Source organism: Nerophis ophidion, linkage group LG27 (assembly GCF_033978795.1).
Source record: "Nerophis ophidion isolate RoL-2023_Sa linkage group LG27, RoL_Noph_v1.0, whole genome shotgun sequence".
In the NCBI taxonomy this organism is placed as follows: Eukaryota; Metazoa; Chordata; class Actinopteri; order Syngnathiformes; family Syngnathidae; genus Nerophis; species Nerophis ophidion.
In genome coordinates, this window is record NC_084637.1 from 26634194 (window position 1) to 26651693 (window position 17500).

Here is a 17500-nt window from a genome sequence, read left to right on the forward strand (position 1 = left end):
CAAAGACCCTTGTTGATAAATAAGATAGCAGCAGTAAAGAAAGATTTGCATAAACTATTTATCAGTTATCAGAATCGGTCTTAGGAAGCAGAAAGTTATCTGTATCGGCTTGAAAAAAATGTATGATGCACCCTTTTAACAATTAGAAGTGGGAGATATGGCTACCTGAAGGGAGTAGTTCCTTTCAAAAAGCTGTTCAATTTATTTTTTAGAAGTTACCCATTTTCATCAAGGAAATAATCACTGGAAGCATAGATCAGATAAGATTTGGATCTGAATAATTTAAATATACTCTCATTTATTATATATTTTTGGGAGAAATTACAAAATATTGGTTATAATTTCTTCTGGGTTGTGTTTTCTTTGTAAAAAATCCATAAAATAGTAACTATCCCAATGCTTTGATAGTGAAATCATTATTTTTCTATGTTATACACAAAACGATTGTAAAAATACAGGGAAAAATGTAGCCAACGAATAACGATAATAACTAAATGAAAATTAAAAAAAAAAGCTTATTGTAAAAAACTAGACAAATATGATTGTCTAACAGCAAAATATTACAGTTAAAAAATAAAACCAAAAAGCATAGGAAATGAAAAAAACATGAGGAAGGCTATATTTAAAGATTATAATATGATGTACTACTAAATGTGAAAGTTTTGAGTTCAAAGTTAAAAGCAGTGCAGAACAGGTGTCAGCAGTGTCACGGATGTGTTGAGGAAGAGAGTTCCAAAATACATCAAGAACACTGTGTATAAAAAAAAGTACAATTAAAACTAAAATAAAAATTACCACAATATATAATTGTGAATGCCAAATTGTACAACCATAGCTAAATTAGGCTATTTAACAAATCCATGACAAAACAATAGTGCATCCAAACAATGCTATGGTCCCTTTGACTCTGGCTCCTTATGTAAGGTTTTTTTGAGTCAGTGTGACTCCAGTCCGCTCAGGTGGTGTGCGTATGAAGGCAGCGTGGGAGATTTGTCTTTAAAAATGTCTCGCACCTGTGAATCGGTCCTCATCATTCATTTGAAAGAGCCATTAAAGAGACTCGACTTATTTACGAACGTCACTAACTCTACTTAAAAGGGAACTGAACTTTTTCCCCCCCTATTGATCACAATCATAATGAGAGACAAGAAAATATTTTTTTATTAGGATTTTAAAGATGATTAAAAAACTTTTGCTAAATTCAGCTAAAAGGAGTCACTGTTGTAGCCTTCAAAGCCCTCCAAAACAACTTCAAAACCATCTAATGTTTTATATACACACTGCAAGTATATATAATGTAGTAACAGACACCTTCGCAACACTATGTAATATGTACACACTGCAAGTATATATATATAAAATGTAGTAACAGAAATGTTCATAACAATATATAATATGTTTTATGTATACACTGCAAGTATATATATATATATATATATATATATATATATATATATATATAAAATGTAGTAACAGAAATGTTCATAACAATATATAATATGTTTTATGTATACACTGCAAGTATATATATATATATATATATATATATATATATATATATATATATATATATATATATATATATATATATATATAAAATGTAGCAACAGAAATGTTCATAACAATATATAATATGTTTTATATATACACTGCAAGTATATATATATATATATATAGTAACAGAAATGTTCATAACAATATGTAATATGTTTTATATACACACTGCAAGTATGTATGTATATATATATATATATATACACACACACATATACATATATATATATATATATATATATATATATATATATATATATATATAATGTAGTAACAGACACCTTCATAACAATATATAATATGTCTTATATACACAATGCAAGTATATATAAAATGTAGTAACAGACACCTTCATAACAAATGTAATATGTTCAATATTTACCGTATTTTTGTAATTTTAAGCATTACCAGGACTTCTTTCCTCAGCGCATTTATTTCCGTTTTCATAGCAGCGCACTTTCGACCTCTGGCAACAAATGTATGTTCCTACTTCCGGAAACAGAAGAGAGTGTGTTCTAATCACGGCAGACTCGATAACCATCAGCGAAGACGACTATTTTTGGGTGAATGAGGATTCACAACCTCATCTTTTTGAAGCTGAAAATAACGAGGATGAACTGCTGGTTATGGAAGCGAACAAAAAGAGACGGAAGTCCGGAGAATGGCAGAAATGGCGCGTTTACCCAAAGTCAACGTGAAAAAACTTCCCTGGCCAGCTGGAACAAAACAGACAACTGTACATCGAGGCAGTCATTATAATATTGATCATGATACACCCACCACAACTATATTCTGTCGAGTGAGCTGTTTACAAACAAAATATGAAATAATACTTTACAGATGCTGCACAGCTCTGTCTTGTATTGCATTCTGTTGTGCATTACAAACTCAAAAGCCATTCAGCTTATCTCTTGCCATAGCTAGCTTACGGCTAAGGTCGTAGCATACCGTCGCTAAACGGTGTGTTACTCCACTAGATAAACAGTTCCTCAGTGTTCGCTCTTTCAATAACAATGCCGCTACAGCTTGGTTATAATACAGTTTACAAAACGTGAATCTAGTATTGTTATCATTTTTTGGATGTTTTTTTAGAGTGCTACGGATGCAGAAGGGATTGCTCTCAATAGCTGCATTACCAGCCAACAAGAACGAGCCGATTTTTACAAATTAAAATGCAAAAAAAGAAAAAAAAATTCTGTCTTCTTGTCTCTTGTTTGGATTGTGAACGATGGGCCAAATCCCAAAAAAGTGCAGTTCCCCTTTAAGTTTGCATGGACATTAACTCAGTTCAAACTAAATTGCTTCTGTAACATTTGAAATGTAACTGTTGGGTGCACTCACCTCGCTGAGGTAAATGAAGAAGGAGCAAGTGGATCCATCCACACCATAACTTGAATAGCAGGAGTCGGAGCGCCACATCTCCTTCATCCACTGAAGTAGAGAATCGAAAGGTCACTAGAAAATATTCAGCAGCGCTTGCATCTTGAAAAAAATACGACCACATGAATACAATCCAAAAAAAAAAAAAAAAAAAAGATGCAGTGTGTGAATGTAAGTAAAGGACGACAGAGACAGGATGTGGAAAATTGGTTATCCTGTGTCTAAAGCGACTCTGCAGATATTTCTGCGTTCCTAATTCATCAAAAAGCACTTTCACAGTGACCGGAATAAGCTAGCACGGAGCACGTGTTTTGTCCATGTACAAATGGTGCACTTTATTCACCTTGATCTTGCCCTCGCAGTGAGGAAAGCCATCCAAAGGCGGCAGCTCACACTTTTCCTGGGCTCCATTTAGAAGATCTAATCAGACAGAGAGAAATAGTAAGAGAGACAAAATCAATAAGGTCAAAAGGATTGCTTCCAAATTCTTTCGCTGTCTAATTATCCTCAAATTTCATGGTTGCGTGCACTCGGAACGCACAAAAAAATTAATCAATAAATACGGTCACTCATACGCTCTCAATATCTCTGCACGCCAATATGGCGGATGGATTAACATTAATGGCTTAAAAGCCGACATGGCTTCAATATAATCTCCTTTTTTACAAGCCTCAGCAGTATTGACGTCATGACTCCTGACCTTTGCAACCCAAGTAAGAAAAATGCAATGTCTTTGTTTGGAAGATAAAAGCCTCAGGTTTATTGTCAATTCCGGGAGAAGGTTCTTCTAGATACTTGACTTTTGATGCGGGAATGCAATACATAAATTGCCACAATGTAAATTGGCAACACGTGATTTCGCAATGTATTGTGGGGGCTGGGTAGCCATTGTTGCTGGACAAAGTTTTTGTTTACATGGCTGCACTCAACTGGCGACAAACTGGATTAAAATGGATCGTACGAAGGAAAAAAAATCTCGGGACTGTACTGAAACAAACTGTTCCGAAGACTTACCACTAGGGCTGGGCGATAAGGCCTTTTTTTAATATCTCAATATTTTTAGGCCATATCGTGATACACAATATATATCTCCATATTCCTTGAATGAACACTTGATACATATAATCACAGCAGAATGATGATTCTATGTGTCTACATTAAAACATTCTTGTTCATACTGCATTAAAGGCCAACTGAAATGTTATTTTCTTATTTAAACGGGGATACCAGGTCCATTCTATGTGTCATACTTGACCATTTCGCGATATTGCCATATTTTTTGCTGTAAGGATTTAGTAGAGAACATCGACGATAAAGTTTGCAACTTTTGGTCGCTAATAAAAAAGCCTTGCCTGTACCGGAAGTAGCAGACGATATGCCCGTGACGTCACGAGTTGTAGGGCTCCTCACATCCTCACATTGTTTATAATCATAGCCACCAGCAGCTAGGGTGATTCGGACCGAGAAAGCGACAATTTCCCCATTAATTTGAGCGAGGATGAAAGATTCGTGGATGAGGATAATAAGAGTGAAAGACTACGAAAAAGAAAAAAAGAAAAGAAAAGGCAAGGGCAGTGAGAGCTATTCAGATGTTATTAGACACATTTACTAGAATAATTCAGGAAAATCCCTTATCGGCTTATTGTGTTACTAGTGTTTTCGAGAGATTATATAGTACCTGAAAGTCGGAGGGGTGTGGCCACGGTTGTGTTGACTGCCAGTGTCTCTGAGGGAAACAAGCTCTGCTGATGTCTCCGGTAAGAGCCAACTTATTACCACAATTTTATCACCAAAACCTGCCGGTTGACATGTGGTTGGGATCCATGTTTGCTTGACCGCTCTGTTCCCTAGTAAAACTTCACCTTCGGGAATTTTAAACAAGGAAACACCGGCTGTGTTTGTGATGCTAAATTTTAAACAAGGAAACACCGGCTGTTTGTGATGCTAAAGGTAGCTGCAGTGCACCGCTTCCCACATCCATCTTTCTACTTTGAGTTCTCCATTATTAATTGAACAAATTGCAAAAGATTCAGCAACACAGATGTCCAGAATACTGTGTAATTATGCGATTAAAGCGGACGACTTATAGCTTGGATCGGGCTGGAAAAAAATGTCCGCTACAACCCAAGACGTCACGTGCACGCGTCATCATTCGCGACGTTTTCAACAGGATGCCTCGCGGGAAATTTAAAATTGCAATTTAGTAAACTAAACCTGCCGTATTGGCATGTGTTGCAATGTTAATATTTCACCATATGAGTCGTTTTTTATTTTTATTTTTTATTGTTTTTTTTTTATTTTTTTCCCTTGGCCTCAGTCTGCACCCCCACTCCAGGGCCCAGGCTAAGACCGATTTTTATTTTATTTTATTTTAATCTTTTTATTCTTTTCTCCCCCCCCTCCCCCCCGTTTACCTGTATGTCATCTTTTTTGTAAGGGGCGCTGGAAGCCGGCAGACCCGTCAGCGATCCTGTTCTGTCTCCCTGTAATGTTTGTCTGATCTTGAATAGGATTGTGCTGAAAATTGTAATTTTCCTGAAGGAACTCTCCTGACGGAATAAATAAAGTACTATCTATCCATCATTGATATATAAACTATCAGACTGCGTGGTCGGTAGTAGTGGGTTTCAGTAGGCCTTTAATATGTGCTAATTTTAAGCATTCATGCAGAGAGGGAAATCACAACTAAGTCAATTGACCAAAACTGTATTTATTTTACAGATATTAAGCAGTGGCACAAACATTCATGTCATTTCCAAAACAGAAAGTGCAAGATTGTCAGAGACATTTTAAAACAAGCTCTTAGTGCACTTTTGTGCATGATGTCACTAGGATGACATATCAAAACAACACTAAATTTAAGTGCACTTTTTGTACAGAAAGCCACTACAATAGTTTAAAACAAATAAAGTGCACTTTTGTGCATGATGTCGCACAAGATATTTCAATAACTGTCAAATAAAAATGAGCTGCATAATAGGAAATCAAATAGTGTTCGTCCTTCGCTATGTGGTAGGTTACTGCGGACATTGTCTCCTTTTGTTGTTGACTATTTTTTCCATACGGTGTTGATCTGGAAATGTTTGCATCTGCATTTTGTAGGTGTGGGCATGTGGCAGCGAATGGAAATGTTGACAGGCGGAGTAAACACTCTTCATTCTCTAGCACAGGGGTGTCAAACTCAAATACAGAATGGGCCAAAATTTTAAACTGAACAAAGCCGCGGGCCAAGGTTTAACAAATTAACCTTTTAATAGGGACCCAAACAAGTTTTGCATTGAATATTGAACAAGCGAGACTTGTATAACTTTATAGTGACATGCAAAATCAAGTTTCAAATAATACTAATAATTTAAAAAAAGCAATGGCATATCAAATCAAATTTAAATAGAAATTGAATGTCTTTTTTCTATTTGCAGCCTTCTCAGGTAACAATAAAAATAAACTTTTCCCACAGGCTAATAATAAATTTTTATATTGTAGCGTCCAGGAAGAGGTAGTGCTGCAAGGGGTTCTGTGTATTCGGGTTAGCAAGTATGAGTATTAGTGGTGAATGCGGTGTTACAGTGACACCGCCGCTGTATAATACCGGTGGGCCAGCTCTAATGTTAATTTGATATTGCCTCAAGGGCCAAATGAAAATACACGGCGGGCCAAATTTGGCCCACAGGCCAGTTTGACACCCATCCTCTAGCAGGTGACATTTCAAATGATGCATATTAGCAATAATGCTACTTTTTGTAGCAACGCTTTTGCCGCATAAATGTTCGACATCTTCCCGCTTGAAGCCAAACCACCGTCAGACGATAGAGCTCGTGCTGTTTTTCTTGGGAATTAATTCTTCGTTCATTTGTTAACAGATTCGCACCTTCTTTCTCTCGCAAGCAGAAGGAGATGACGTCCACAGAACCTACCACATAGCGAAGGACATACACAATTTGATTTCCTATTATGCAGCTAATTTTTATGACAGTTATTGAAATATCTTGTGTGACATCATGCACAAAAGTGCACTTTATTTGTTTTAAACTATTGTAGTTGCGTTCCATACAAAAAGTGCATTTTAATTTAGTGTTTAGACATTTCATATTAGTGCACTCATAGCTTGTTTTAAAATGTCTCTGACAATCTTGCACTTTCTGTTTTGAAATGACATGAATGTTTGTGCCACTGCTTAATAACTGTTTAATAAATGCAGTTTTGGTAAATTGACTTAATCATGGTTTTCCTCTCTGCATGAACGTTTAAAATGAGCATATATTAATGCAGTATAAAGAAGAATGTTTTAATGTAGACACATATGATCATCATACTGCTGTGATTATATGCATCAAGTGTTCATTCAAGGCTAAGGCAAAATATGGAGATATATATAAAGTATCATCATATCATACGCATGATAATTAAATCATTCCCTCAACTACCCCACAAATGGATTAACTCGCTGGAATAAAAAGACAATATAACATACATCCATAACCCTCGATGCATATGCAAAAGTGCAATATATTTATCCGTACAGTAATCTATTTATCTATATCTGCACCTTATTGCTTTTTTTTATCCTGCACTACCAAGAGATAATGCAACAAAATGTTGTTCTTATTCGTACTGTAAAGTTCAAATTTGAATGACAATAAAAAGGAAGTCAAGGTATGAGTATCGTGACATGGCTTAAAAATATCAAGATACTAAAAAAAGGCCGTATCGCCCAGCCCAGCAGGAAACCCACAATAATGCCTGTCCTTGGCCATATTAAGACAAATGTATGTGTTTAGAGAAAACAATGCCTAAAAGCTTTGTTTTAGTTGTTTACTCTGTAAACCAAAATCAAAACTGATCTCTTCATCTAAGACCTCCAACACAATTTAGGAGCAAACAATAAAGTATGGGTTAGTGTTTGTCTCATACATACACAAATACAGTACATACTGTACATATATCCACATGCACAATCACTGTACAAACATACATGTACACATACTGTACATATGCACACATTCAGTCATGCATATAATCAAGTTTTAGGGACATTTTTACCACTATGTTACATGGCCTTTCCTTTTAACAAAAATCAGTTAACGTTTGGGGACTGAGTAAACCAAATTTTGAAGCTTTTCAGGTGGAATTATTCCCCATTCGTGCTTGATGTACAGGTTAAGTTGTTCGACACTTGTTCAAATACTACAACTCCGTTGTGATATTTTAGGCTTCATATTGCGCCACACATTTTCAATGGGAGACAGGTCTGGACTACAGGCAGGCCTGTCTAGTAGCCGCATTCTTTTACTACGAAGCCACGCTGTTGTAACATGTGGCTAGGCATTGTCTAGCTGAAATAAGCAGGGGCGTCCATGATAACGTTGTTTGGATGACGACATATGTTGCTCCAAAACCTGTATGTACCTTTCAGCATTAATGGTGCCTTCACAAATGTGTAAGTTACCCATGCCTTGGGCACTAATACACCCCCATACCATCAGAGATGCTATTTTTTGCGCCAGTAACAATCCGGACATTTTTTTTTCCCTCATTGTTGCGGAGGACACGACGTCCACAGTTTCTAAAAACAATTTAAATTGCGCCACACATTTTCAATGGGAGACAGGTCTGGATTACAGGCAGGCCAGTCTAGTACACGCACTCTTTTACTATGAAGCCATGCTGTTGTAACATGTGGCTAGGCATTGTCTAGCTGAAATAAATAGGGGCGTCCATGATAACGTTGTTTGGATGATGACATATGTTGCTCCAAAACCTGTATGTACCTTTCAGCATTAATGGTGCCTTCGCAGATGTGTAAGTTACCCATGCCTTGGGCACTAATACACCCCCATACCATCAGAGATGCTATTTTTTGCGCCAATAACAATCCGGACGTTTTTTTTCCCCTCATTGTTCCGGAGGACACGACGTCCACAGTTTCTAAAAACAATTTAAAATGTGGACTCGTCAGAACACTAAACACATTTCCACTTTGCATCAGTCCATCTTAGATGAGCTCAGGCTTAGCGAAGCCGGCGGCGTTTCTGGGTGTTGTTGATAAATGGCTTTGGGTTTGAATAGTAGAATTTCAACTTGCACTTACAAATCTATCGACGAACTGTAGTTACTGACAGGGGTTTTCTGAAGTGTTCCTGAGCCCATGTGGGGATATCTTTTACACACTGATGTCGCTTTTTGATACAGTACTATCAGTACTAGTAATATCATCGCTTACGTGCAGTGATTTCTCCAGATTCTCTGAACCTTTTGATGATATTACAGCCCTTAGATGGTGAAATCCCTAAATTCCCTGCAATAGTTTGTTAAAAAATGTTGTTCTTAAACTGTTCGACAATTAGCTCATGCATTTGTTAACAAAGTGGTGACCCTTGCCCCAGCCTTGTTTGTGAATGACTGAGCATTTCACGGAAGCTGCTTTTATACCCAATCCTGGCACACACCTGTTCCCAATTAGCCTGTTCACCTGTGGGACTTTTCCAAATAAGTGTTTGATTAGATTAGATTAGATAGTACTTTATTTATTCCGTCAGGAGAGTTCCTTCAGGAAAATTAACATTTTCAGCACAATCCCATTCAAGTTTAGACAAACATTACAGGGAGACAGAACAGGATCGCTGACGGGTCTGCCGGCTTCCAGCGCCCCTTACAAAAAAGATGAGATACAGGTAAACAAGGAGGGGGAATAGAAGATTAAAACAAAATAAAAATAAAAAATCGGTCTTAGCCTGGGCCCTGGAGAGGAGGTGCAGACTGAGGCCAAGGGATTGATGAACAATCTTCAACTTTCTCAGTGTTTTTTGCCACTTGTGCCAGCATTTATGAAACATGATACAGGCACCAAATTCCAAATGAGCTAATATTTGCAAAAAATAAAGATTTCCAGTTTGAACGTTAAGTATCTTGTCTTTGCAGTCTAGTCAATTGAATATAGGTTAAAAAGGATTTGCAAATCATTGCATTTTGTTTTTATTTACGATTTGCACAACGTGCCAACTGGTTTTGGGTTTTGCACATCAACAAAATAATTTGCCTAAATGACTGCACAGGACAAAAAAAAAGTGTTTGCCTCATTTCTGTGAGAATCCTGCGTGCGAATGAAGAATTAACGAGCGGGTGTGGTTAATTTATCCAGAACTAGCTGCAGTTACGCATTCTTCCCATACACACACACTTTACGTGAGGGATGAGGCAAAAACTAACCCAGACCCACAGTAATTCAAATGATCTCTTTATTGCATTTATTGTAATTGTCCATTATTGGATCATTTTTCTTGCCACATAAATGTCAAATACTAAACTATACTACTAAACCCCCAGTGAAAGGTAGCATAAATCCAAATTATATTTTGCCATATCAATATTTTTCCCAAACGAACAATCTATTGCCTGAGCCACAGAGACATGCAGTAATTTGGCCTTTATTGCAGTGTGTAAAGAAATAAAATAAAAGAATGCCAAGACAAGTCCTGCAGCTAAAAACATCACGGAGTAGATGGACAGCTTCCAAGACAAGTTTATACCCACTGCGACTGTCAACGAAGCTTGCTTTTTCCCCCCCCCACTACGCAAAATTAAATCATTTATACACTGACACAACACAGCGATGAAAGAGGCATGAAGAGTGTCAAAAATGCCATCTGCTCATTTTGATGGACATTGTCGTAAAAGCATGTAAATATTGTGGTGGAAAATGTAATGCGTCATACCGATGACCTCATTTAGTGGCATTTGGAGACGGTGTGGAGCCCTCAGTATTTATGCTTGTATGACTTTTGTGGCTGGATGGAGAATGTCAATATTCATCTGAAAATGTAATGGCATAACAGAAAAGTAGACGGCCTAGTAACTGCAGCCTGCGGATTCTTACTGGAAAATTAGAGTGTGTGTTGTAGAAGCACCTTGTTACGGAACCACAGTTCTTTCAGGCACTCTGAAGGAACAGCGTTGCAATACTGCTAACAATCTCCAGTTATTTTTATGTCAAAATGGATCTGTGGCAAGCTATTCTTTCTGACTTTGTTTCGGTTTTTCGCGTTGCAGTCCTAAAAAAACTCAGCCCACAGCTCAATTCCGGCAAATTCTGCGATGTATTAGGCCTATCTGCAACTCGGCTTCCAGATATTTGTAGTACAAACACAATAAACCATGCCAAGAGAGTTTCAGTTCAGTTTAAAGACACGTACAAATCAAACTGTTTTGAAACTGGTTTGGGTTATAAATATTGTACTGTGTGCTGAGAAGGTCTCGTCAGAAATTGTGATGCAGTCGTCTTTGTCAGGTCACTCTTGGAAAATACAGTCAATAACTCAATTTAGGAGTGCTATAACCTAAAGGGGAACTGCAGTGTCTTTTTTGTATTTTCTCTATCATTCATAAATCTCTATGTAAGAGAAGAACATGTTTTTTTTAATGCATTCTAACTTGTAAATAAAAGCTGGTAAAAGTCAGCGGACAATGGAGGTAATGGAATTCCGCCTATAAAGCACTTGCTAACCTTTTTGGGGGCCCACTCAAATATTAACACTGAATTATTAATCTTACTCTTGATTTTAATCTGAGTCAAAAAATATATAACCTACTTAGTTTACAACCATGTCAAATGATATGAAAGCATGTGCTATTCACAAATATTATGTATTTAACACATAAACCTTAGGCTTAGGTCAGGCTGATTAGAAAAATAAGTACTAACCAAATAATACAGCATAAGAAGGGACTCATAAAAAACTGACAAAAAAAAAAAATACAATAATGTTGTGCCAAAATAGATGAACAAAATGAATAATGAATATATTTTTTAACTTAACTGTCAATAAAATCAAAGTGAAAATGAAATTACAGCTTCACCACTTTAGTCATAATTTTTGCGCTAAAGAAACTTCTCTCTGACTTTAGCTCTCGACTTCTGTTTGTTTGATAGTCATTACTGCCACAAGTGGAGGAAAAGGGTATTACAACTGAGTACTGCTGGACCAGAGTTGAGAAACAGATATTTTTTGGCAGGCCAACAATGGGTTAAGAAACACTGCTCTAAAAGACCTCCAAAAGCCTACACTGTAAGTATATATGTAATGTTGTATTTATAATAACATGTAATATTTACATATTTTGACCATTTTAAGCAAATGGCAGCATATTCATTTGACAAACATCACATTGTTTGCTTTTCCCTTCAACAACAACAACTACTACTACTCATGACAGACTTCGTAAGTACCAACAAAGACTACTTTAAGACAAATGATGATCCAGAACCTTTTATTTTTTAGCCTAAATCTAAGGAGGATAAGCTGCAAAATTTCAGAAGTTGTCTGCCAAACAGATGCAGCTTCAGTGAAACAATCATCATCATCATCATCATCATTTATTTTTATTCCTTTCATGAAAATGCATATTTACAAGCCACGTACAATTGACACTATCATTGTTTTTTTTGTTTTTCTTTCTTATACATTTCCATGATCAGAAAGGAGCAGATGGAAGAATAATATTCTTATATTTATCTGCCCCCTTTTTAACACCAATTATTTTTGATGACTTTATAACCGTTCCCTCCACCAACACCCAAACTCCAACATACTTTTGCATTTTCCTTTAAACACTTTCACAATGACACGTCCAATCTAAATCAAAACTCAGTTTGATATAATTTCAGTTTTCTCTTTTTGTAACTCTTTTTAAAAACAAATATATTCTTACAGCTTTTTAAGTCTTTGTTTAGAGAATTCCATGCTTTCACACCAACAACAGACAACCACATTTGTTTCAAATTTGTTCGCACTCTTGGATGTTTAAAGTCATACGGCCTTCTGTGGTTTTCATCTTCAGATGTGAACACAAATAACTTTTGTATGTCCTTTGGAAGAACTTTATTTCTCGCTTTGAACATCATTAATAGTGTATTCAATTCTACAATGTCTTTTAGTTTTAGTAATCCTGACCTAATGAAGAGTGGATTTGTGTGGTCTCTATATCCTACTTTAAAAATGATTCGAATTGCTCTTTTCTGTGAAAGAAATAAAGGCATTATGTTGCTATGATATGTATTTCCCCATATTTCTGCACAATAATTGAAATAAGATAGAATAATTGAGCAATATAACATTCTCATTGTGTTGTATGGAAAACTATATTTAACCTTGTTCAAAATAAATAAACTAAGTGCTGAAGAAGATATACAAACTAAACATAATATAATAAACACTTACTGTACAATTTCTGCTCTCACTGGGATGGTGACTGACGGGATGTTCATGTCTTCTCGGTTTAGATGAATAATTAATCATAATCCTCATACAGGTTAAAAAAAAATGTGTTTTTTAAAAAAATATGTTTTTTTATTATTATTATTATTATTAAATCAACATAAAAAACAAGATACACTAACCCAAAAAACCTCCCTCCCCCATTTACACTCATAATCACAAAAGAGGTTGTTTCTTTCTGTTATTAATATTCTGGTTCCTACAATATAGAACAATACAGTTTGCAAGGGATATAGTCCTTGAAGCACACATAACTGTGTGTGCGGCTGGTCCACTAACATTTTCATTAATTATTATTTTCTATGTATATGTTTTTATATTGTTTTACTTTATTTTTTATTCAAGAAATGTTTATTTATTTATTTATCTTATTTTTTAAAAAAGGACCTTATCTTCACCAGACCAAGTTGTCAATGAAATAAGATTGTTTAAAGGGTTCTTAAATTCAGGTCCAGTCCAGATTGTGTCCAGGTCGGGCTCAGCAACACACAAAAAAGGTGCTTTAGATGAGTGTCTGTGTGCCTTTCTCGCCATCGCCAGGTACAAACTGAATGTCAAAGTTGACTAACTTCTTGGTTTATGGCCACAACTTTATGCCCTTTAATGCAACTTGAAACAATTTTACTGCTTTTGTCTTACTACATTGTGGTTGTTTTTTATAAGCATGTTATAATGATGTTGGATAGTTCAAAAGTCCTGCGATGAGGTGGCGACTTGTCCAGGGTGTACCCTGCCTTCCGCCCGATTGTAGCTGAGATAGGCGCCAGCGCCCCCCGCGACCCCAAAAGGGAATAAGCGGTAGAAAATGGATGGATGGATGGATAGTTCAAAAGTTTAACTGAGACTAAATTACTGAGGCCAAATTAAGCACCAATGGAATCATGACATAATAACGCAAGTGGCCCTGTTTTTCTTTACTGTGGTATTTTGTACTATTGTAATTGGAAGGTCAGAAAACTTAATTACACTTAAAAATACAATTGACTGTCAATATACGCCAGCACAAATAGCACTTTAAAAAATACAGAAAATCTTAAAAGTGCAGTTTTTGCCACTACTAGGAAAAACAGTGTGTTTTGTTTTGTTGTCAATGCATGTGGACATTTTATTCAATGTTATTTAATGCCAAATACCAATTTGTCATGACGAGGGGTTTTTCGCCACTTACTGCGAGGATTGTTCTCCCGGGGCGCAAACAGACTTTTCCGGTCCGGGTTAGCAGGTGGGAACATATTTAATAACAAAAACTCAAAAGGGTACAAAAAAAAAAACAGAAAACAACCCGAAAACGCGGAAGCTAGGCAAAAAAACTGAAACATGAAACCATGGAATCGCAAGACTTACTGTGGCAAGAAAAGAGCATGGAACTATGGCATGAACAGAGCAATGTCGCCAGACCGACAAACTGGCAACGGCAGGCTTAAATAATAGTCTCTTGATTGGAGACAGGTGTGACCCGAACGCAAGAGGCAGGTGAAAATCATAAGTCGTCATGGAAACCAAAACAAACAAGGGTGCAAAAAACAGCAGCTAATGGAGTCTTAAACTAACACAGGGTATCTGCAGGTTTCAGCAAGTCAAATTTAAGACTTTTTAAGACCTTGTCAATGCCACATTGAATGAAATTTAGGACCGAAAAAAATAATAAAACATCTATAAATATAAGCGATGATTGGGGATCCCACTGTACTACAACCTCAAAGACAATCAGTCAAGTTTACTTTTTGTATGTTTATTAATAAACAAACTGATAAACACCACTCGGCTTCCCGGTGGAAGAGGGGTTAGTGCGTCTGCCTCACAATACAAAGGTCCTGCAGTCCTGGGTTCAAATCCAGGCTCGGGATCTTTCTGTGTGGAGTTTGCATGTCCTCCCCGTGAATGCGTGGGTTCCCTCCGGATACTCCGGCTTCTTCCACTTCCAAAGACATGCACCTGGGGATAGGTTGATTGGCAACACTAAATTGGCCCTAGTGTGTGAATGTGAGTGTGAATGTTGTCTGTCAATCTGTGTTGGCCCTGCGATGAGGTGGCGACTTGTCCAGGGTGTACCCAGCCTTCTGCCCGATTGTAGCTGAGATAGGCGCCAGTGCCCCCCGCAACCCCAGAAAAAAGGGAATAAGCGGTAGAAAATGGATGGAGGGATGGATAAACACCACTCTGCCAAACAGCTTATCAAAAATCTTGACAGATCCAAAAACGTTGACATCCAAAACAAACAAACCAACACCAACGCCAGTAAAAACATAATAACCGAGGTGAGGGTAAAAATATATTACATTTGGTCAATAATAGTGCAATAATAGTGCAAGACAGTATTATAACATCAATAACAAAATACTGAACACACTCAAATGAGCCTCAGTTGAGCTTCAGCTGGCTGTTCTCATTCACGAGTTATGCCTCTATTTTTTTAGCTCACTTATTTTTTCTTTGTATCTCTTCAAGAGATACAAAGAAAAAATGAGTGAGCTGAAAACACTCACTTTTACTCAAAGGCGTGCCCCGAAAAAAAACAAACAAAAAAAACTGGCCCGACAAATTAAGACCATTGAATACTGAATTTAAGACAATTTTAGGAATTTCTAATAAATTTAATACTTTTTAAGGCCTTAATTTTAGGTACATGAATTTAAGACTTTTTAAGGATCCGCGGATACCCTGTAACAGAAAATAACAAAAAACATGATCCAGACCACAGATCATGACACAATTAAGGCCTTCATTTTCGCAAAATCCATGTAATGACTTATAATCCTTTTTAATGACCCGCAGAAACCCTGCTTTAGACGTGTGGAAGACTACAACTATGAAAACAGAGCACTATGCCGCTCGATGCCCCGTTGTTCAGAGAAGCCACTCCATCGTGAGTGTTTAAAGCCAACAGGCAAATATTGCCTCGGATTTAATCAAGCAGAAGCAGGACCACCGCGACAGAGCACCTAAAAATAGTTCTCTTCAAATTCACACACGGAGGAGGAAGTATTCCTTTAAATAGTCCTCTTTCACCTCACTATTAGGAGGATGGTTGATAGCTAATACCACCACCAAGAAACAGGCTAATCCTGACCCAGCAAAAACATCAAACTGCTATGAGCACAAACGGGAAACACACTAACAGTAACAGTCCATCCATCATCCATCTTCTTCCGCTTATCCGAGGTTGGGTAGCGGGGGCATGCAGCCTAAGCAGGGGAGCCCAAACTCCCTAGCCCAGACGTGCCCATTACGGCGATCGCGATCGACTGGTCGATCTCGGAGGGTGTGTCAGTCGATCTCAAGCCAGGCATTAAAAAATAGACATAAAAATGAGCAATCATCAATCATACCAAGACTTCACTTTCGTCAGTTGTTTGACATTCTCGGCACCCGAGGATCTTGTGAGATGACGCTGGCTGCTGCGAGCTCATATTTAAGAAAAAAATCACTAACAGGGCGGACGCAGAGAAACACATTTTATTTCTAGAGACTCCGTACCTACTGTCAAAACTCTAAAGACCGACTGCACAGTTCCTGTCTTCACCATAAAAGACCTGTTTCATCCTGCCTGTGCTAACAAAATAAGAGTCTCAGAAAGCTAGCGTGCACAAGCTAGCAAGCTACGGAGTTTGTTGCCAATGTATTTCTCCCCCGCCCTCAGCGACCGCTTTCTCACTTGCTTGCCCACCCGCACACTCACTGACGTCACTCACCTGCTGCCAGACATTAAATGGCCACACACATATGCTACTCTCATAACAAAGTGTTTAAAAACGAGTATGCAAGTTGGACAAATGAGATGCCAAATCCAACCACTTTCATGTGGTATTGGACAGAAAGGAGGACTTTTTTTTTCCTCCATTTGAAAATGCGGACGTTATCAGCACCACTGTCTAATTCCAATCAATGCAAGTCATCAGAATCAAATACACCAACTTATATTCTTGTCTTCATGAAAGAAAGGAATCTATGTGTGTTCAAACATCCTTGTATTATCATTAAACACCATTAACTTGTCAACAAAAATGTCTCTTTCATAAATAAATAAATATAAATTATAAATAGGAATGAGGTAGATCTCCTCGACTTGATCAATTGAAAATAGCTCGCCTGCAGAAAAAGTGTGAGCGCCCCTGCCCTAGCCACTTTGTCCAGCTCTTCACGAAGGATCCCGAGAAAATACATACAGTAGAACGAGGAGAGTCGTCACGGTTGCACGTAGGCAAATTAGGATCCGAGGAAGACTGAACAGAAAAGGCTGGCTTATAAAAGGAGGGTGATTAGCTGAAGCAGGTGTGCAGGACCGAGTGTAGCAG

The 17500-nt window shown here is 37.3% G+C and overlaps 1 protein-coding gene across 1 annotated transcript in view; it reads right to left on the reverse strand.

The window, feature by feature from the left end:
• Positions 1-17500, reverse strand: part of mgat5 (alpha-1,6-mannosylglycoprotein 6-beta-N-acetylglucosaminyltransferase) — a 235233-nt gene that overhangs the window by 135515 nt on the left and 82218 nt on the right. The window contains exons 4-5 of the mRNA XM_061889592.1: positions 3278-3354; positions 2896-2985 (exon numbers count right to left, since the gene is read on the reverse strand). Coding sequence (XP_061745576.1) covers positions 2896-2985; positions 3278-3354 — 167 coding nt within the window. The remainder of the gene's footprint in view (positions 1-2895; positions 2986-3277; positions 3355-17500) is intronic.